The sequence below is a fragment of the Carcharhinus amblyrhynchos genome, chromosome 7 (genome assembly GCF_965287045.1).
Source record: "Carcharhinus amblyrhynchos chromosome 7, sCarAmb.v2.hapA, whole genome shotgun sequence".
Taxonomy (NCBI): Eukaryota; Metazoa; Chordata; class Chondrichthyes; order Carcharhiniformes; family Carcharhinidae; genus Carcharhinus; species Carcharhinus amblyrhynchos.
This window is the reverse complement of record NC_137330.1, coordinates 73,558,694-73,582,494: the sequence shown is the minus strand read 5'-3', so window position 1 is coordinate 73,582,494 and position 23,801 is coordinate 73,558,694. Positions and strand designations below refer to the sequence as shown.

The 23,801-nt window shown below is 40.4% G+C and overlaps 2 protein-coding genes across 2 annotated transcripts in view; one reads left to right on the top strand and one right to left on the bottom strand.

The window, feature by feature from the left end:
• nt5dc1 (5'-nucleotidase domain containing 1) overlaps positions 1–23,801 on the bottom strand; it is a 531,068-nt gene that overhangs the window by 401,847 nt on the left and 105,420 nt on the right. The gene's annotated exons all lie outside the window — the stretch shown is intronic.
• LOC145345280 (uncharacterized) overlaps positions 11,150–23,801 on the top strand; it is a 38,727-nt gene continuing 26,075 nt past the window's right edge. Inside the window, exons 1-2 of the mRNA XM_080193103.1 lie at positions 11,150–11,359; positions 19,264–19,335. Of these exons, the coding sequence (XP_080049229.1) occupies positions 11,248–11,359; positions 19,264–19,335 (184 nt within the window). The 5' untranslated portion in view covers positions 11,150–11,247. The remainder of the gene's footprint in view (positions 11,360–19,263; positions 19,336–23,801) is intronic.

Here is a 23,801-nt window from a genome sequence, read left to right as displayed (position 1 = left end):
CTCTAAACCACCTGCCCCTCGCTTTGAACTTGTGTCCCCTTGTGACTGATCCTTCAACTAAGGAGAACAGTTGCCCCTGTCCATGCCCCTGAATCTTGTACTCCTTGATCAGGTCACCTCTCAGTCTTCTTTACTCCATCAGAAGCAACCCAAGCTCATTAACGTCTCTTCATAGCTTAAATGTTCCATCCTGAGCAACATCCTGGTGAACTGCCTCTGCACCCGCTCCAGCATAATCACATCCTTCCTATAATATGGCAACCATAACTGCACACAGTTCTCTGTGACCTCACCAAAGTTCTATACAATTCCAACATGACTTCCCTGTTTTTGTAACTTAGGCCTCAATTGATAAAGGCAAGTGTCCCATATGCTTTTTACCATCCCACTAACATGTCCTTCTGAATCAGAGATCTATGGACAAACATACCAAGGTTCCTTTGTTCTTCAGAACCTCCCAGTGTCACGCCATTCACTGAATACTTGCTTGTCAAATTCCTCCTTCCAAAGTAAATCACTTCACACTTTACAGGGTTAAATTCCATCTGCCACTCACCTGCCCATTTGACCATCCCATTTATATTTTCCTGTAGCCCAAGACACTCAACCTCACTGTTAACTACTCGGCCAATTTTTGTGTCATCTGCTAACTTACTAATCTTACCTCTCACAGTCATCTATGTCATAAGAACATAAGAACATAAGAAATAGGAGCAGGAGTAGGCCATCTAGCCCTTCGAGCCTGCCCCGCCATTCAATAAGATCATGGCTGATCTGTTGTGGCTCAGTTCCACTTTCCCGCCCTCTCCCCATAACCCTTAATCCCCTCTCTTATCAAGAACCCATCAACCCGCTTCTTAAAAATATTTAGCGAGGCAGCCTCCACCACTTCAACGGGCAGAGAATTCCAGAGATTCACCACCCTTTGAGTGAAGAAGTTCCTCCTCAACTCCGTTCTAAACCGCCTCCCCTTTATCTTGAGGCTGTGCCCCCTAGTCCTACTGTCTTTTTTGAGCGGGAAGAGTCTCTCCACCTCTATCCTATCCATCCCATTCATCATCTTATACGTCTCAATGAGATCTCCCCTCATTCTTCTAAACTCTAACGAGTACAAGCCCAGTTTATTCAGCCTCTCCTCATAGCTCAATCCCCTCAACTCCGGTATCAGCCTAGTAAACCTCCTCTGCACTCCCTCCAGGGCCAAAATATCCTTGCGCAGGTGCGGCGCCCAAAACTGCACACAGTACTCCAGCTGCGGCCTCACCAATGCCCTATACAGCCGCAGCAAGACCTCCCTACTTTTATATTCAATCCCCCTCGCTATGAAGGCCAGCATCCCATTCGCCTTCCTGACCACCTGCTGCACCTGCAAGCTGGGTTTTTGCGACTCATGCACAAGGACCCCGAGGTCCCTCTGCACCGTCGCCTGCTGCAGTTTTTCTCCACGTAAGTAATAGTCCTTCCTACCATTCTTCCTACCAAAGTGGACCACCTCACACTTGCCAACATTAAATTCCATTTGCCATTTCCTGGCCCATTCGCCCAGCCTATCTAGATCCTTCTGCAGACTCTCCACACCCTCCGCACAATTTGCCTTTCCACCAATCTTGGTGTCATCAGCAAATTTCGACACCCTGCACTCGGTTCCCTCCTCCAGATCATCTATATAAATGGTAAATAGCTGAGGCCCCAGCACCGACCCCTGGGGCACCCCACTAGTCACCAACCGCCAATCCAAATAGCACCCATTGACCCCCACTCTCTGCCTCCTATTTGACAACCAATCCTCTATTATCCACGCTAACACCCTACCCCCAACTCCATGTCCCCTGACCTTCTGCAATAACCTCTTGTGAGGTACCTTGTCAAACGCCTTCTGAAAATCCAGAAAGACCACATCCACCGGCTCTCCTCTATCCACTGCCCTAGACACATCCTCATAGAACTCCAGTAAATTTGTCAGACACGACTTCCCTTTAATGAAACCGTGTTGCGTCCACCCTATCAAGCAATTCCCTTCAAGATGCCTCGCAATTTCCTCCTTAATGACGGATTCTAACATTTTACCTACCACAGACGTTAAACTAACCGGCCTATAATTCCCCGCCTTTTGCCTGGCACCCTTCTTAAACAACGGCGTAACATTAGCCGTTTTCCAATCTTCCGGCACTTCCCCGGAATCCAGCGACGTCTGGAAAATAACCACCAAGGCATCCACTATAACCTCCGCCATTTCTTTCAGAACCCTCGGATGCATTCCATCCGGTCCTGGGGACTTGTCCACAATCAGCCCCTCCAGTCTGTCGAGCCCATTTATATAAATGATGAATAGTAGGGGACCCAGCACCAATCCGTGCAGCACACCACTGGACACTGGCTTCCAGTCACTGAAGCAGCCTTCTGTCATCAACTTCTGTCTCCTATAACTGAGCCAATTTTGAATTCACTTTATCAAATTACTCTGTATCCCATGTGCATTTGCCTTGTTTATAAGTCTCCCATATGGGACCTTGACAAAGGCTTTGCTGTAATCCAGCATAATTAAGAAAGGATGTAAGTGAGTTGGAAACAGTTCAGAGAAAGTTCACCAGACTAATCCTTGGAATGGTTGAGTTGTCTTATGAGGAAAGGTTGGACAGGTTAGGCTTGTAGCCACTGGAGTTCCGAAGAGTAAGAGGCAACTTGATTGGCAACATACAGGATCTCGAGGGTACTTGACAGGATGGATCTGAAGAAGTTTCCTCCTAGGATATAGATAGATTGGAAAATTGAGCGGAGAAATGGCAGATGGAATTTAATCCAAATAAATGCGGTGATGCATTTTGGTAGATCTAATGCAGGGGGAGCTATACAATAAATCATAGAAACCCTAAAGTACAGACAGAGGGCATTCAGCCCATCAAGTCTGCACTGACCACAATCCCACCCAGGCCCTACCCCCATATCCCTACATATTTACCCACTAATCCCTCTAACCTACTCATCTCAGGACACTAAGGGCAATTTTTTTTAGCATGGCCAATCAACCTAACCCACACATCTTTGGACTGGCAAAACCATCAGGAGTATAGACACACAGAGGGATCTGGGTGTGCAAGTCCACAGATCCTTAAAGGTGGCAACAAAGGTGGAAAAGTTGGTGAAGAAAGCATATGGCATGCTTGCCTTTATTGGACAGGGCATAGAGTATAAAAGTTGGCATATGATGTTGCAGTTATATAGAACGTTAGTTAGGCCACATTTGGAATACTGCACCCAGTTCTAGTCACCACACTACCAGAAGGTCATGGAGGCTTTGGAAAAGTTCAGAAAAGATTTACCAGAATGTTACCTGGTATGGAGAGGCTTAGCTATGAGGTGAGTTGAGTAAACTAGGGTTGTTCTCCCTAGAAAGACAAAGATTGAGGGGTGGCCTAATACAAGTTTATAAAATTATGAAGGGCACAGCTAGGGTGAATAATTGCATGTTTTTTCCCAGGTCGGAAATGACAACCACAAGGGGTCACAAGTTCAAGGTAAGGGGGCAAGGTTCAATACAGAGATGCAGGGGTCATTTTTTTTTACACAGAGGGTGATGGGGGTCTGGAATGCACTACCAAGCAGGGTGGTTGAGGCAGACATGCTAGGATCATTTAAGACTTATCTAGAGAGCCACATGAATAGACTGGGAATAGAGGAATACAAATGGATGGTCTAGTTAGGAACACATAAACACATACAGTGCAGGCTTGGAGGGCCGAAGTGCCTGTTCCTGTGCTGTATTGTTCTTTGTTGTTTGATAGGCGGTCACTGTTTTAACAATAAGGCGTCACCTATTTAAAACGGAGATAAGGTGAATCTTTTTCTCTCAAAGAGTTGCAGGTCTTTGAAGCTCTCTTCCTGAAAAGGTGATGGGAGCAGAGTCTTTAAATATTTTTTTAAGGCAGAGATGTATAGACTCTGGGTAAGAAAGCTGGTGGCAAGTTATCAGGGATAGGCAGATTTGAGGTTACTATCTGATCAGCTATGATTTTATTTTACAACACAGCATACTCTAAGGGCCATTTGGCTTACTCCTGCCCTTTCTTTACATGTTCATAAAACTGTGAAAGTGATAGATTATCTAAAATTGAGTAAGTGTCACAAGTAACATAAGTTACCTTGCCTAAACTCGAGACAGAGTGAAGCACAGCCATAGAGGGAATCTGATTTTGCTTTATCCCAGATTCATGTAGAATTAGCATTCTGCAAAGCAAAAAGTATTTCCCTGATACTAACACCATAGTACAACGGGACTTTTAAAGGATCATCAAAAGTAAGGCATTATCTGAGCTTGTGTGCATTACAAAATGGCGTGGAAATCACTTCGTAAGTTGTTATTAATACTTCAAGTATATTTATAGTTGAATGCCAATGATTATACGCTTACTTTTTGACTTCACTATTCTCCTGGCGAAAGTGGCACTAGCATTTCACTGTTCTAGGCAACTTACATTTAGGGCTTTGCCCATACAGCCCAGTTTCTAACTATCTGATAGGAATACACAAAATCATCCCTCTGTGATCTGAGCCAGACATTCATGTTATTCACCTGTGTGCTTTAATTTCATTGAGGGTAGACTGAGAAAGCATATGATAAGATCAAATACAATTGGTTAAGCTGCTTTGTCTCACAGCACGTGAAGAAAGAAACAATTGTGAACAAGTTCATTTCTCTGAACCTGCAGTCTTTTTCACGCAATAGAACAAAATAATTAACATATTACCCTTTGCCACAGTGACTCATTTTACATGATTTTTTTTAAAAAACTACTTTAATGCTCTTAATAATCCTTTTTTTAACTTCACCAAAGCTTGCCTGTACAGCGTTCCTCTTCAACACCTGATTAACACTGCAAACTGTGCTGCACCTGTCTGCCAAACATGTTTCTCTTTGTTGTTATAAGAACATAAGAACATAAGAAATAGGAGCAGGAGTAGGCCATCTAGCCCTTCGAGCCTGCCCCGCCATTCAAGAAGATCATGTCGCTGGATTCTGGGGAAGTGCCGGAAGATTGGAAAACGGCTAATGTTACGCCGTTGTTTCAGAAGGGTGGCAGGCAAAAGGCAGGGAATTATAGGCCAGTTAGTTTAACGTCTGTTGTAGGTAAAATGTTAGAATCCGTCATCAAGGAGGAAATAGCGAGGCATCTTGAGGGGAATTGCTTGATAGAGCAGACGCAGCATGGTTTCGTTAAGGGGAAGTCGTGTCTGACAAATTTATTGGAGTTCTATGAGGATGTGTCTAGGGCGGTGGATAGAGGAGAGCCGGTGGATGTGGTCTGTCTTGATTTTCAGAAGGCGTTTGACAAGGTACCTCAGAAGAGGTTATTGCAGAAGGTGAGGGGACATGGAGTTGGGGGTAGGGTGTTAGCGTGGATAGAGGATTGGTTGTCAAATAGGAGGCAGAGAGTGGGGGTTAATGGGTGCTATTTGGATTGGCGGTTGGTGACTAGTGGAGTGCCCCGGGGTCGGTGCTGGGGCCTCAGCTATTTACCATTTATATAGATGATCTGGAGGAGGGAACCGAGTGTATGGTGTCGAAATTTGCTGATGACACCAAGATTGGTGGAAAGGCAAATTGTGCGGAGGGTGTGGAGAGTATGCAGAAGGATCTAGATAGGCTGGGCGAATGGGCCAGGAACTGGCAAATGGAATTTAATGTTGGCAAGTGCGAGGTGGTCCACTTTGGTAGGAATAATGGTAGGAAGGACTATTACTTACATGGAGAAAAACTGCAGCAGGCGACGGTGCAGAGGGACCTCGGGGTCCTTGTGCATGAGTCGCAAAAACCCAGCTTGCAGGTGCAGCAGGTGGTCAGGAAGGCAAATGGGATGCTGGCCTTCATAGCGAGGGGGATTGAATATAAAAGTAGGGAGGTCTTGCTGCGGCTGTATAGGGCATTGGTGAGGCCGCAGCTGGAGTACTGTGTGTAGTTTTGGGCGCTGTACTTACGCAAGGATATTTTGGCCTTGGAGGGAGTGCAGAGGAGGTTTACTAGGCTGATGCCGGAGTTGAGGGGGTTGAGCTATGAGGAGAGGCTGAATAAACTAGGCTTGTACTCGTTAGGGTTTAGAAGAATGAGGGGAGATCTCATTGAGACGTATAAGATGATGAATGGGATGGATAGGATTTATTGCCAATCTCTAATTTCCCTCAAGGTGACAGTGGTAGCCTGCTTCTTGAAATGCTGCAGTCCACATATTGTAGGACACAGTGCTGTTGGGAAGGGAGTTCCAGGATATTGACAGCAAAGGAAGTCCGTTATCTTTTCAAATCAGAATGGCATGCGGCTTGCAGAGAAACTTGCAGGTGGGGGTGGGCCTATGCTTCTGCCACCCTGGTCTTTCTCGGTCTAGAGGTCACAGGATTGGAAGGTGCCAAAGAAGTCTTAGTTTCTCCAGTGCATCTTGGAGATGGTACACACTTCTGCCGCGGTGCACTGGTGCTGTGGGGAATGTTTATTGTGGTGGATGGATGTCAATCAAGCAGATTACATTGTTGGGATGGTGGTGAGCTTCTTGAGTTTTGTCAGAGCTGCACTCATCCAGGCAAGTCAACAGAGAGTACACAGCCTGGGTGCTGCTGGATCCTAAAAACATCCTAGTCCTCTGATCTATCACCACCCCTTGCCACTTTGCATATTCTGCTTTTCAATTTAACATTATCCTTGACCTTCTGTGTTAACAATGGTTTTTACCCCTTTCTTGTGGAGTTCAGAAGAGGGAGAGATGACCTTATTCAAACATAAGATCCTGAGAGGGCTTGGCAGGGTAGATGGTGAAATGTTTTCACAAGTGGGAAAGTCTCAAACAAAAGGGACATGGCTACAAGATAAAGGGCCATTTGAAACTTGCAGTGTGTAGAAATTTCTTCTCACAGAGGATGGTTAATATCTGGAATTCTCTGTCCCAAATGGTGATAAAGGCTGGATCATTAGAAATATTTGAAGTGAGGCCCTAATCTTTCCTTGGTTACTTTTTATTCATAAAACAGCTTTGAATTTTCTTTAGTTTAACTCAGCAATGTGTTTTCATGCTCTCTCTCTCTTGACTTCCCTAATTTCATTTCTCATTCTACATCTGCAATTTCTATACTCTTAGGTTTTGTGAAGTGCTGAACTTCTGGTATTTGACATAAGCTTCCCTTTTTGTCTACTCAACCCCCTATGTTCTTTGGCTTCTAAGAGGCATCAGAATGTTCGTGGGAGCATCTGTTCTAAACCCTCACTATCCCTACACATTGATAGTCCTTCCATTTGCCCAGTCCAGACCTGCCCCTCCTCTCGTCATGTCTGCGAGAAGTGAGCTGCAAGAGTTATCTATTTTAACAATCGTGCGCCTTTAATAGAATATTTTTATACAGAATTTATTACAATTAACCTTAGGACAGTTGAAATTTGAAGCCTAATTGCTTCTGAACTTCAGAAATTTGCCTACACATTTGCTCTTCTGACTCATTTGTACATTTCCAGCATTGGGGCGGCATGGTGGCGCGGTGGTTGGCGCTGCTGCCTCATAGCTCCGGGGGCCTGGTTCAGTTCCTGGCTTGGGTCACTGTCTGTCTGGAGTTTGCACGTTCTCCATGAACCTGTGTGGGTTTTCTCTGGGTGCTCCAGTTTCTTCCCATAGTCCAAAGATGTGCAGGTTAGGTTGATTGGCGATGTTAAATTGCTCCTTCGTATCAGGGGATTAACGGTGTAAATATGTGGGGTTATGGGGATAAGGCCTTGGTGGGATTGTGGTCGGTGCAGACTCAATGGGCTGAATGGCCTCCTTCTGCACTGTAAGGTTTCAATGATTCTAGGATAGAGGGGGAGAGACTCTTCCCGCTCAGAAAGGACAGTAGGACTAGAGGGCACAGCCTCAAGATAAAGGGGGGGCGGTTTAGAAGGGAGTTGAGGAGGAACTTCTTCACTCAAAGGGTGGTGAATCTCTGGAATTCTCTGCCCATTGAAGTGGTGGAGGCTGCCTTGCTAAATATATTTAACAAGCGGGTTGATGGGTTTTTGATAAGAGAGGGGATTAAGGGTTATGGGGAGAGGGCGGGAATGTGGAACTGAGCCACGACAGATCAGCCATGATCTTACTGAATGGCGGGGCAGGTTCGAAGGGCTAGATGGCCTACTCCTGCTCCTATTTCTTATGTTCTTATGTTCTTATTTGCAAGATTGAAATCAAGGTCAATCAAATTAGACCGCAGTGGAAATTTTAACTTATGCCTGCAATAGAGTTCTATATACTGCTCTCTTGACCTAATCTCACTGTTTGTTCAAATCCAGTTCCGGTAATCTGCATTACACAGTTTGTTTTGATGCAAAGTCCACATCACTTCATATCAACAGAAAATCTGTAACCCCACTGGCAAGTTATAAGTAGGTATGGAAAACATTCTACAGCATATTCAATTGCAGTCAATAAATCAGAGGTGAATCACTGTTGATTGAACATTTCAATTAGTTGTTACTTACTGACAGCATTGTTTTGAAACTATAAACTCTACATGACAGGCAGTAACAGTCCATAAGCCATTTTGTCAACACAGTTAATGGTGTCTAGCTAGTCAGAAACAAATACCACACTTACTTTTCCGTTTTATCTTAAAATCGGGGTTCCTCCAAATGTTGTCCATTTTAGTTTGCAAAGTTCAAATAAAAAATAAAAATTAATTCTGGGCAGTGCAATCATGAAGTCTGTATCGTTATAATTGCAGGGAGTTGGTAAAATATAAGATTACAGATATCTGATATCATTAAATTGACCATAAAATAGCTAAACGGTATTATCGAAACAAATATTAATCTCTGCCCCTTATATATAGTCACTTTCAAAGTGTAGAACAATGTTCACAAGAAAGTGATTCAAATGGTAATTCAGGTGATAATTCTAAGAACATCAAATTAAACTGCATTTGTTTTTGTATTAATTTACAACTTTGGATCACAAACCAGAACATCAGACTTTAGAAATTAAGCTCCAAATAGGATACACTGTGTAATCTTTATAAACACTATACTTTGTGTGCAGCAGAACCAGTTAGTCTATCATTTGCTTTTCAACATTTTAATATACTTGTCTTTAATTTGTCCGGAGGAGAAAAAAATACTGCAACAGGTTGTATATAGTAACTCGATATACTCCGCACTTCGACCAGATACACTCTATACGGGATTCACTTTATAATCCAGCGTTAGGACCAATGCCAAAGGATTTTAATAGTTAGGAATGTTTGGCGGAGGGGCAATTTGACAAATTCACATTGCCGGTGATGAGCTTCATGCACCAGGGAGGTATATCGGGACCTTGGGCACAGAGGTCAGCAAAATTTTCTGCACACTAACTTAAAAATTCTGCAAAACACACTGGTCTCCAGATCCGAATTCCCAAGATGCATTCTCCAGCACATGAAGCTCTGTTTCAGCACTATGAATTAGTAACATTCACCCTTATATATTTCATCAAATAGAAGGAATCCCTTTAATAAGGCACATCAGATCACTGGCTTTGGAATGTATGTGAATCATGTGCATGTCAAACATCTAAAGAATGGTCAGTTTACAAATATACAAATCAAAAATAATTCAGACTGCGATCTAATTATTTATAGACTTTAATATGGTCATTGTACTGAATGAATGTTTTCCCCCACCCCTTTCTCCATAAACGTAATTCTAGGATTCTGGGAAATAGCATGGCAACATCAGAGAAACATATCTACAATGTTAAGGCAATCTTTACTGCTCTTTCACACAGAGGGTCGCGCTTAAATGGAATGAGTTGCCAGAGGAGATGGTGGCGGTGGATACAATTACAACATTTAAAAGACATTTGGACAGGTACATGGAAAGGTTTCAAGGGATATGGGCCAAATTTAGGCAAATGGGACCACTTCAGTTCAGGAAATCTGTCAGCATGGATGAGTTGGGTCGAAGGGGCCTGTTTCTGCGCTATATGTATCTATAACTCTACACACAGTTGTCTCTTTAGTTACCCACTGCTTCTCTACAAAGGGAAATAAGTTCTACCAGCCTAAAGATATTGAGAATTTTAGTACACTTTCCAATTACAGTCCATAAAAGAATCCCCAATTTGGCAACTAACTGATATGTGCAATAACTGACACTGTTTGGATCACAATTATGTTCATAAAAGAAAAATAAAGGAATGCATGAATGTGTTAATTAATTTGAACTTCCAGTGGTATAACTGAGAAGTGCTTAAACATCATCATTCAAAACAGATCAATTCAGTCAGCAAAAATATTTCATCTTGTTTTCATCTTAGCCTACTTTTGAATTCAAATGAAAAAAAATCAAATATTAAGTTTAGCTTTTAAAAAGCTTATTGGAATATACATTTCTGCATTTGGGTTGGAAACTTCCTGCAATAGCTCAAGGCCACTCCCAAAGGAGGCAAGGCAACATTGACCACAAGGAACTCCCTAACCTGATATCACATTTTGATGTTTTTTTTAAAAAGAAGTGCAGACTGCATAATTAATACTTTCTTTTTAAAAGGAGGGGCCACTGAGCTTACAGATATCTATGGAATCCCTTTCATATAAATACAGCAGTATTCATCATTTGAAAGTATACCACTGACATACACTCTGTCAGTTCAGAGGACAATCTGTTTGGAAATCATTACTGAAGCAAGGATCTGAAGACAACATACACTGGTATGTTTGAGTTAGAATTGTGTTGACGTACAAAAAAAATGAGGAAAACAGGGGGCAAACTCTCTGCCAACAATAACATTCTGCCTTGTTTAATTGAGAAATAATCAAATTTGTGATAACAATGGATTGTAGACTTCTCTTTTACAAGTTTGGGACCATGCTATTTAGCTAAAGCAGTCTGAGATACAGGTTGTAAAACTAAACATCTCACATAATACCATTCAGCAATGATCATGAATATAATTTGATATTTAAAAGGGCAACACATATTGGAACAAACACGTTTTGTCCAAGTTTTCCATCCAAAGCTTTAAAGCAGACCATCTAGAACGTTTTCCTCTTGTCAAAGATGTAAGTGAAAGTTTCATTGCAACCTTTAAACAGAAAACTATTTTCATTTAATGGTCATTTCGATGAATGAAAAACCAAAGGAAAATCTACTCCACTGCTGCACTCATTTTAACTTCTCATCAAATAAAATCAATAATCATGAATCTTGCTTTCCAATATTTTTTCTAACACTGGCTTTTTGTTTTATCTTCCAGATGCAACATGGTTTCAAAGGAAATGTGTGCACTTCTGTTATTGCTGCCTTTGAATCTAGTTTATGGAACAGACTTTATCAGATATGTCTATCCAGCCTATAATGTAAAAAGCTATGGAGGTAAGTTCATATTTTGCACTGAACTAATTATTAAAGATAGTTGCAACTTGCATTATATGATGGAATGCCACCAACAGACACTCAGTCCAAGATAAGATGATCATTGAAGCATGGTTAAACTTTATGAAATTGTAAGGTCTTTCTGTCAAAGAGCAGAAACACCCCTCCAGCTTGAGGGAAGAAAAATAGAACAAAAACATGTCAAATTGACTATGTGCAAACATAAGCACCACTGGTTATCAAGCTCTCCAACATGCATTCCATCAGAAGCATTTTAAGGGATCGCTAGACAGTATCAGCTGAAACTAAGACCTCACCATGTGGGAAATCATGGCTCACGATCCAAAGTTAAAATGTCTCCTGGCTCATCACCTCAAGTCATTAACCTACTGTGCTAGAATACTAATTCTGCACCATACCTTGATTTAAAAGTTATGCAGAATGTTTCCAAATGCCAAAAACCAACCCAACAACATACTGTCAACTCGACAAAATGGTATTATTCACATCACTGTCAGAAAGCAATCAGTTCAAACCCAGCTCAAGCGCTTGAGAACACAACCAAAGCAATACTGAGGAAACGCTGCATAGTCTGCAGTGCTTACTTTTGGATTACAGTCATAATTAGGCTCCAATTGCCTATTTGGATGGATGTAAAAGATGGATAGTGGCATTTTTCTGATGTCTGATTCAACCTTTAATCCTCAGTCAGTGCTATCATTTACCTACAAAACAACAGTTATTGCATTTTAAAAGTTAACTCTGATTGACAAGGGCTTCAGGACATTCTGAAGATGTGAAAAATATTTTTTAACTTATTCTTTTTGTGTAATTTCCAACAGGATGCTCCCAGGACTTGATGGTTTGAGTTATAAGGAGAGGCTACATAGACTGGGACCTTTTTCTCTGGAGCGTAGGAGACTTAGGGATGATTTTATAGAGGTCCATAAAATAATGAGGAGCATAGATCAGCTAGATAGTCAATATCTTTTCCCAAAGGTAGGTGAGTTTAAAACTAGGGGGATAGGTTTAAGATGAGAGGAGAGAGAGATACAAAAGGGTCCAGAGAGACAAATTTTTCACACAGAGGGTGGTGAATGTCTGGAACAAACTGCCAGAGGTAGTAATAGAGGTGGGTACAATTTTGCCTTTTAAAAAGCCTTTAGACATGGGTAAGATAGGTATAGAGGGACATGTGCCAAACACAGGCAATTGGCACTTGCTTAGTGGTTATAAAAAAGTGATGGCATGGACAGGCTGGGCCAAAGGGCCTGTTTCTATGCTGTAAACCTCTATGACTCTGAAGAAATCTTGGCAACAATAGTTATCAGACTACTTTGTTCAGATACTCTAATGCAGGCTATAAAAATGTTGTATAATTGCTCATCTGCTTAGATGATTTGCATGTATAATGTACTCGATCTAAAATATCCAAGATTTCTTCATCCAAAATTCAGGAGACATCAGAGAGTTTGTTTTTCAGGATAGAAGCCATAGATTAACACAGAAGCCTTGAAGTTGTGTCTTGCTCTTCACTCCACCCCACAGGTTGTGCTATTAAGTCCACCCCACCCCAAACCAGCAATCAGCAAAATCACTCATGCAATGAGGTGTAACTGGGTTTTTAAGAGCAGTCTGAGTGATAACTAGAGGTAACAACTGATCTGGCCCTGAAAAAACATAGACTCATGTCGAATGTTGTTAAATGTCTCTATTACAATTACTAGCTTTTTAAAATATTATGTTTAATTATTTTTAATTTCAGCATCTACCTTTACCCCACGTATATGCCCCAATCTTTATTGAACTCTTTGCAAAATTTTTAAAAAACAATTTGATTATACGCGCTTTTCATTTAATTTGTGGCCGTCTGTGGAAGCTCTCTAAAGTGAATGGCTGCCTAGATGATGGGATGACATCACTGTGACCGGATGTTGGAAATCCCTATTAAAGAATATTTCAATCAATTACATATCGAGAGAGGTAATGTTCTTGCCACAGGGTCACCATCTCTCAGCATAGTTTTCTTCAAGGTCTGCAGTGGTCACTCTTGCTTTGCTGTGGACCATGAAATCCAGGTCATTATTTTGGCAAAATTGATCTTTATAACCAAGATATTGTTTAATTGACAATCAGGAGTATTTTTTAAAAAACCTTTATTATGAAGTTAATTTTGCTAAGGCTCATAAAATTTGCGCATCGCACGGGCAAAAGAGACATGTCTAGACATTGTACATTTTTTGAACTAAACAAAATCATGGGAAATGAATATTAGTTTCCTGGTGCATTCACTATGTTAATGCCATGATCAGAATCGACTTGCCAACAAATCAGCACTCTTCAATCATGCGGCATAAAGTGGTGCACCCTTTGAAATTTGACATTTTTGATCTGTCCTGATGAGTGCAAGCTGAAACATTGGCAATATGTCTCTCTTTTTCAGCAATATGTTTCATACATTCTTATGTCATTCACCTGAAATATTCACAGCTATAGTGCCCTAGAATGCAATATACATCATAAATTAATTATTTCTGAAGGATTTTGTGCTCCTCAAAATGAAAATATCAATTTTTTGAAATGGAACTTTTCCATTTCCGGTGTTCACTGTCAGTACCTCAACTGGAAGCAGCATGGTTAGCTGCAGAGCAAGGCTCCTTCTACTTTACTCAGCAATGCACTTCACAAGAGCAATGCTCACTAAAGCTGTATGGCATTTTGCATTGCCTATATACATTAAGTTAGCAACTTTGTTCCAATAATGCCACAAAAAGTGCCCAGACTCATTGCACATGGGTCTCAGAAAGCCAAACAGAAGAAATCTCAGTTACAGTAATATAGGCTCGACTGAATCCGTGTCCCTGAGGTGAAAGACCAGTGTGCTAAATATGGCATTGTTTGTCTGTAAGATAGCATTCTGAATTGGAGGTACAAGCTAAATCAATGTCTAATACTCAAGAACAAAAAACATGATATTGAATCTTATCCTTAATCAACTTATGTTTATTAAAATGTGTTTTTCAGAACATTACAACATAATAATGCTGTTTCGTGATCTCATTGTGGCTATGTGCACATGTGAGCTATTAGGGTATGGGTAGGAAAACATAATTTCCTGCAAATAAAACTAAGGAAAATTCCACAAACCATTCTGGATCAACTCCTGCTGAAACTTGAAAATTTTCTGTCAGGAGATATTTTCTCAAAAGAAAAATGTTTTCTTTAAGAAAAACATTGTGGAAGCATTTGGAACAGCAAGTAATCCCACAAAAACTCTCCTTCCCCTTGGAGAAGTAAGTGCTAAGGAGCATCAGAGTAAATCATGCAAGTCAGAACAGCTTACAAAACATACAGCAATATTTGTATTTATTACCAGATACAGCATAGATTCTTTTTCTCAATGAACTCACAACACTGAACTTACAAATAGTTGATTGGTGCAAGTTAAAATATTATAATTAACAATGTCTAGCTCTGTAAAATGACATTAATTTTAACTTTAACTTGAAGCTTCAGTCTGATGTTTTCTATATTTAAAGTAAGCATGCAATTTCTATCGTACATGAAAGGTGAAAATCCAAAGTAACTTTAAATAGTTTCAATTTAGTTCCAGTTGTCAAAACCCAAATTTTGTCCAATTCAGATTTAGCATCATGGTCTTGCTTAAAAACAGGGAACCACAATATGTTCCACTGGTCAAATGCAGACTTCTTTCTATATTCTTCTTTATGTTTACGCGGACCAGAAATAGCACTCATTAGCCCCTGCCACAAAACTAGCTGCCCTTTCATTTGAAACTTAAAGGGTGGGGCATTTGATTTTTGATAGTACACTGTCTGCTGATTTTTCGAGTTACAAAAGGAACCCAAACTTTGCTGGTGTATTATGTAGGTGCAGCGTGGCAGCTCTTGATCACTGGAAGCAAAATGCATTATTCATCCATTAGCTCAACCAGTGCTGACAGGCTTGTCTGTTTCACAAACAGCAAAGATGTCTTTCTAAAGCAAAGAAAACTGAGTATGCACTTAATTCTGTACTACTGCTGTGCAAGGGCTATGTGAGAGCACCCATTTGTCCTCACAAGGCGATCTAGAAATTGATGGCAGTCTCCAATGATCAAGACACTTGGGATTAACCTTCGAAAACCATATTCAACAAAGCTGAATTCCAAACCAAAATTGTGCTTATAACTAATATTCCTACATTATCCTTTCCACATAAATGGATTGCACCTCAAGTTATGTTTAAGGCATCTTTATTTCAAAGTCTATAAGAAGATAGGTATGTAACTAATCTGCAACACAGTTAATTAAAACATTGTGCCTGTTACATCAGACCAGAATTTGCGGGAAAAATGAGCGCAACTTCATTTTATAGCATGCTTCACCATTAGCACCTATTCTCACAGGATCCCTTTCAAAGTCTTGATTTTAAAATTCACATCCTTGCTTTGAAAGCATGATTTTGCTCCTCTCTATAGAGGAGTAAAATCTCTCTCCTCAAGCCCACAGCCATCATCTAATTCTGGCCTCTTGATAATCCCAAATTTTAAATTCTCCAAGTTGGGGGCCCTGTCTTTAATTGCCTTGGCCCTAAGCTCTGGAATACCATCCCTTTACCTCACTGTCTTACTTAAAGATACTCATTAAAACTACTACTTTGACCAAGCTTCTGGTCATCAGACATAATGAGTGGGATTTTACAGCTCACTCATCCCGAAACTGTAAAATCCCGCTTGAGGTTAACGGACCTTTCCATTGTCCGTCCCTTACCTGCTACAATTCCTGCGGTGGGAGAGGGCGGTGAGTTCTAGAGAATGTCTCCTTATGTGGCTTGGCGTCATATTTTATTTTATAATATTCCTGTGATGCACCCTGCGACACTTAGCACGTTAAATATACTAAATGTACTAGGCTCTTGTTGTTGCCAGCAGAGATTTGGTGCCGTTTAATCTCGGAGGCTAAGAAAGGGAACAACTGACGCTATGAAGTCTCATTTCCATAGATGGTAAATTGGTCATAAGGATTTTTTTTTCTTATTTTTACTTCCTGTCTCTTTCTCCCCATCTTCATTTTCCTTTCAATATTTAATTTAATTCAAATTCATCCATTTTACTTTTGTCATTTGCTCTGTTTCTTCTTCATCATTCAATTTTGATTATAAAATGTTACTCACAACGTTTATGAGGTCCTCATCAATGTTATCAGCTAACATTGTCCAGAAATTTGTATCACGTGTCACAATCTGAGGAGCAAGGGGGGGCAAAAAAATCCTACTCCCATCACACACAATTTCTAAGCTAATGCAATTAGGCTTTTTTTTAATACTTTGGCACTGTTTACCTTGACACACAGGAAATTGCAATGTAATTTGGCAAAATTGACACATTAATGAAATCGTGTAACCACTCGAGTATGTTCATGCAGAAAATTTTATGCCTGTATTTGTTGACAGGAAGAAACTACAGCAAAACATTATATAGATATAAGATTATTATGATCATTACAGCAGGTTGCAAGCCTATAGTTGCTACTGGTGGTTTGTTGCCATTAGTTTTTGCAGGAGTTTCTCAATTATCATCTCCAACCCAGAGAAGTGGCTTTCATGCTCTTTCTCTGGAGCGTAACCAAATATGCTGATATTATAGTAAACAATCAAGAGATTCCCACACACCTGAAGAATTTCAAATTTTATGTGGACTGGGACATTCAGCGCTGAGCCTGCTCTACCATTCAATAAGATCAAAGTTGATCTGACTGTGGTCACAACTCCATTTTCTTCTCGGCCCCAATAACACTGACTCCCTTTTCTGTTAAAAATCTAACTCAGCCTTGAATAAAGTCAGTGATGCAGCTTCCACCTCTTTCTGGGAGAGAATTCCAGACTAACAACAGCCTCAAATGGGAGATACCTATTCTTGAGCTATGTCCTCTAGTTCTACTTACAAGAGAAAACATCATCCCAATATCTCACCTATCAAGTCCCCAAGTCTTAATATGTTTCAATAAGATCACCATTCATTCTTCTAAACTCCAATGGACATAAACTCAATCTTTCTTCATAAGCTCAGCACCTCATCCCAGCCTATCAAAGTTCCCTGAGAATTTTAATGCTTCAGTAAAATCACCACTCAAGATAAGCACCTCATCCTGGGAATAAGTTGAGTGAACATTCTTTGAACTGTTTCTAACACAATTATATCCCTTTTCAAATAAGGAAACAAAACAGTACACAGTACTCCAGATGTGGTGTCACCAAGGTGCTGTACAACTATACAGTAAATTGTACAGTAAAATACTATACTGTAAATCTTCTCCACTTTTATATTCTATTCCACTTGCAAAATATGACAATATTCCATTTGCCTCCCTAATCACTCGCATATCAACTGTGTTTTTTTTATTCATTCGTGGGACATGGGTATCATTAGCTGGCCAGCATTTATCACGCATCCCGAGTTGCCCTTGCAGGGCAGTTGAGTGTCAGCCACATTGCTGTGGCTCTGGAGTCACATGTAGGCCAGACTGGGTAAGGACAGTAGATTTCTTTCCCTGAATGACATTAGTGAACCAGATGGATTTATCCGACAATCGACAATGGTTTCATGGTCATCAGTAGATTCTTAATTCCAGATATTTTTTATTGAATTCAAATTCCACCATCTGCGGGATTCGAACCTGGGCCCCCAGAATATTAGCTGAGTTTCTGGATTGATAGTCTAGCTACAATACCACTATGCCATCACCTCCCCATGTGTGATTCATGTATCAGAACACTCAGATCCTCTGTACCACAGAGTTCTGCAATCTCTCTCAATTTTTCTACTCTTCCTGCCAAAATGGATAAGGTCACATTTCCCCACACTATACTCCATCTGCCTTTGTTCACTCATTTAACGTTTCTATATTCCTTTGTTGACTCTGTACCTCCTCTTGGCAAATTACTCTCCTACATATTTTGGTGCCATTGTTAAATTTAAAAACCATATTATTCATCCCATTATCAAAGTTGTATATACTTAAACATTAGAAAGCACTTTAACAGGTTGAATTAATTGTCCAAAGGATTGTGTGTTAGGTTTTTGCTTATTTGGTTCATCTCAGTAATTTTGCATGTGAGGGAAAAATTGAGTAATTTATTTTCATCCAAACTTCTTGTGTGAACAGAACACATGTTAAGAAGCAGTGAATAATCAGTGGTGAATAACCTGTGGTGCAACCAATATAAAACTTACTCAGATATACTCTGGCAAATTTTAGAATATGATTTTTCTCAATGAAAATCATTTGAAAATAGAGAAAAATGGGAAAATATATGAACCATCAATTTATTTGCAAATCATCTGCGATGTCACAGGGTGTATTCTGCATGCTGCATCCATGCAATTTGACCTTGATATCCTCAAGATTCAGCCAGCTCAGTCATCTGTCATACTACCATGGTAGACACTGAAATCCCCCACCCAGATGCCCTTGCTGTCTTCAGTACTCCTTCCAGTGGTGTGCAACATAGACGAATAAAGCTGATATCTGCTTTTGTTTAGTGTACTACTTGGGACAGGAGATGCAACGCATAGTTGAAATTTATTGCAACATTTTGCATCACGTTCTGGGATTTTAATTGTGTTTGTTGGATAGGCTACAAGCCAACATTTACATTGCAAAATTTACTGCTTCTTTATTGTTTGAAATTAAATCTCAAATTGTCACACCTTAATCGAACCAAATAATTCTACTAGAATAGCTAAACTATTTTATCATCATACTCCCAACTCTAAACAGGAAAAAAGTGAAACTCAAAGGATTTTTGATGTTTTTTCAAAAGCTTTTCACAATCTATGGTTATGGGACTTCTACAAGAATGAATAAAATGAACATTAATTCATTTTATTTTTCCTAAAATAGGTAATGAAGTGGACTTGCCTCATTCATTGAGCAATGAAGATAGTGGGCACAACAGCAACTCAAAATCTCCAAGTAAGCCATATAAAGCATTTGTACACAGGGCAGTGTTGCTCTTTAAAAACAGACATAAGCTTAATGGAACTATACAAATTAAAAGCTTATGTGATGATATCTCCTTGTCATTGACTGTTTGTATTTTACACAGCAGAGTTTTTGGAAAGCTGCACTGTGCTTTACTTATGAAAATAATTCTAATGTCTAATCATATTTTTTGGAAACTAATGTCCGAAGGTAATGGCCTTGTTGCAACTTATCAAAATGGTTGTTATTCTCACGCAACAGAACAGAATTATTTTCCTGTACAATCATTCTAAGTAGATTTAATTAGAAACCGATGAAGGACTAATGATCAGCTCTACCTTTGCAATAACTCTAACTTTCAAAAAATAGGTTTACAAACATTAATAAAAAAGGTCTGTTTATGCTTGTTAACAAAGTCCATTTTCCGCAGTGTTTGCAAAGGTTAGCAGGACTCAAATCAAAGTTACAAGATCCTGACATTGCTGCAAATCAGAAAGGACGAGCAGATTTCTAGTGTTTTCTTTCCCCCCAAAATCTTTTGAAATATATAAACTGTGCTAGCTTTTGTAAACTCTTTGTTTTTTTTAAATATGTTGGAAAAGTTCAACCCTTCCGGGAGTCAATCATATAACTCAATTGGTACACTTAATGAACCCAAATCAATAAAATGCTGGTATTTAAACACCAGCTCAGTCATTAAGACCCTAGCTTTTCAAGTCTTTGCAAAATAGGACTCATGCAGAGTTCTAGGTAACGCAGAAAGTGTTTGCAGTCCTGTAATCTTAAATGGCTACTTTTCTTTTAAAGACAAGAAATTGTCTGAGTAGTGAACACATTTTGAGGGCACATTCAAAACAATTGTTTGGACATTCCTGCAGCAGTTAACCTGGCCTCATTGTGGGAAAACTTTAAGAATACATAACGCAAGATACAGCTGGTAAACATGAAGAGATGCACAGTTTTGTTTAATCCAAGTGTTTGAAAAATATAGATGAGGCAGAGACTGCTGTATCTTTCAGGAGAAAACTGGATAAGTATTTGAAGCAGACAAGATAGGGAGTAAGAGTCAACGGGAGCAGTGGGATTGGTTTTGGATTGATCTAGCTCGGAGCTGGTGCAGACATGGCAATCTGAATGGCTTCTTCATCTGCTGCAAACCTTTATGGGTCTATGAATCTATCGTCATGGAGCAGAAAAAATATATCGCAAAGAAAACTTCTGTGCGTACAAAATGATGCTCAGCTTTATATTACCACGATTATTTCTCTGACATTAAATCATAGACAAGCTAGATCTTGATAAGGCTTAACACCCGAAAGAATAAAGCCAACCAGTTTGGTTCCTTCTAGAAACTTTATACTTTGACCCTTGATTCCATTCCTCTCCCTGCTACTCCCTCTGATTGAACCCATCTTAAAATCATCTTTCCTGTCAGCTTACATTTACTACTACTGAAACACACAGCCGTGACTTTGACAGTGTTGGAGCAAACTTTCCCAACAGCATTCTCACTTGCATCCAAAGATCCAACTCGTATACAGTTCTACCACTCTCTTCTGTCTTATATTACGTTTTGCTCGTGTTGCACCCACCCTCCCCACCAAATCTCTGCATTCCCCTTCCAAGTTTGTCTCTGCACACATTCTCCATCCTGCTAATTGCTAAATGTTCTCCCTCCCCTCTCCGCCATTAGTACAGCCTGTAGCTAAATGTACCATTCATTCTAGAAACATATCCTTCGACTCATCCACGGTGCTGCATCTATGATCACCTTCCTAAAATCTGACAGTTGATCAGCTTTCCCAGTCCCTCATCTTATTCCAACTCAAATCCCTTATGCTGTTATTTACTCTCAAGGCTCACACAGCGGATGACAGCAACTTGGGCAAGAAACTGGAAGATCATGGAATCCCCACAGTGTAGAAAGAGGCCATGTGGCCCATCGAGCCTGCACTGATACCAATCCCATCCAGGCCCTATCCCCATAACCCCATGTAATTACTCTGCTAATCTCCCTGACACTATGAGGCATGGCCAATCAACCAAACCTGCAAACCTTTGAAGATGCCAATGCTCTCACAATCAAATGCTAGAAAACAGTCAATCCGAGTAGGATGCCATTTATCAGGGGAAAAGAATCTTAAGGCAATGTAATTTATCGGTACCAAACGTGGGAGGGTTGACTTCTCACAATAAATGTCAACTACATTAATGAAGTAGAATAAATAAATGTAATTTTAACAAATTAGACTAACAAAGTAGATTTTTTTTTACATAACTCCACTACCCACAAATGTCTGTAGTATGGAAAAATATTGAGCGTTAAAATATTTTTGCAACAAGTTAAGTCAACAGGTTTGTTTTGTAAACAGTGGTCAACAAGATCCTGATTTATTCAACATCTACAGTATATACACTGGTGGTTAATATTTGGTGGCTTAAGTCTCCAATTGGCCACCATCAGAACACTTGTTTCCTTCCTAAACTGTCAGGAAAGGACAGTTTTCTTCATAAATCACAAGTTCCCAGTGTATTTTGCATGTTCTGATATATTTGATTTAAAAATATACATTTTAGAGTGCATTTGAATTATTTGTGCCTTTTTATATTGATTTTAAGGTACTTTGTGGGAAGAAACTGCATAAGTATTTAAACTGTCTAAAAATGGAATGCTTTTCATACTCAAGCTACTGTGTGAACAGAACACAAATTGGGAAGTGGTAGCTGATGCCTATGTCGAAGCCAGTATAAATAATGCCTGTGGCACAAATGCATTTAACTACTTTCATCACCATTTCCTTTTTTGGAAATCACTGAGTTTACCACATCACACTGCTGCAGTAGAATCTGAGCTCACTAGAGTGGGTTCCCCATCGGATGTTCCAATGTTACTAAAATTAATATCAAGTGGCAGGAAAACTGGAATGCAAATCAACTATCGTCAGACCCACTGTGTACCTTGTGGTTAAAGAGCACCAGAGCAGTATTCTAATAGCAATGCTTTTCATTTATTTGAACAGCAAATTATCTGTCTTGTTGAGACCCAACTCTATGCCAGCACCACGACGATTGGCTAGTGCTGTATAACATGACCATTTGGAAGACAAACATTTCTGTTTAGTCAAAAACTTCTTCAAGACGGAAACCATCTTGTCTATTGGCAGTGGCAACTATATGGTTTTAGTTCTGACTTCTTCCATGTTCTTTGCTCCCCATTTTGCTCTAATATGAAGGTGTGCAGCCTCAATTTCTGTCCAAACCTCAATTGAATCTTTAGCCCCATTTCAAATCCACTGTCAAAGCCACCACACTCCAACTTCAAAACATTGCCAAAATGTAAAAAAAACTCACAGCATCACTTTCATCTGCTCCAGGATCATTTCCTCTTTGCCAGCTTCACCTTTTGGAAACAATTAATTGGGAGCTCTGCAGACCGAGACTCCCTTGCACCAATTGTTATGGAGTTCCACTTGCGTTGGTGCCCCAGAGAATGAACCTGAGCTATCCTTGTCTTTACCTGCGTCATAAACTCACACAGTTGTCACTCTCACTTCACTGCTCAGAGCTGAGCTGAGAGTGACAGCTCTTGCCATCAAGAGCACGTTTGACTGAGTGTGGCATCAAGGAGCCCTAGCAAAACTGGAGTCAATGGGTAAACTCTCCACTGATTGGAGTTATTACTGGTACATAGGAAGATGGTTGTGGAGGGTCAGTTGTTTTAGCTCCAGGATATCGCTACATCCTAGGCCCAAGCATCTTCAACTGCTTCATCAATGACCTTCCCTCCATCATAAAGGTCAGAAGTGGGGATGTTCAACACCATTCACGACTCCTCAGACACTGAAACTGGCCTTGTTCAAATGCAACAAGATCTGGACACGATCCAGGTTTGGGCTAACAAGTGGCAAGTAACATTTGTGCCACATAAATGCCAGGCAATGACCATCAACAATAACAGACACGCTAGCTGCTACCCGTTGACATTCAATGGTGTTACCATCACTGAATCCCCCACTGTCAACATCCTTGGGTTAACAGTGACCAGAAACTCAACTGGACTCAACACATAAACACAATGGCTATAACAGCAGGTCAGAGGCTAGGAACACCGCGGCGAGTAACTCACCTACTGACTCCCCAAAGCTATTCACCATTTGCAAAGTGATAAAATACTCCCCACTTGCCTAAATGGGTGCAGCTGCAACAACACACAAGAAGCTCGAGTCCATCCAGGACAAAGCGGCCCACTAGATCGACACCACATCAACAAACATTCACTCCCTCCACTGATGCTCAGTAGCAGCAATGTATATACTGTGTGCAAGATGCATTGCAGCAATTCACCAAAGATCCTTAGACGGTACCTTCCAAAACCCACGACCATTTCCATCTAGAAGGACAAGGGCAGTAGGTACATAGAATCACCATCTGCAAGTTCCCTCCAAGCTATGCCACTC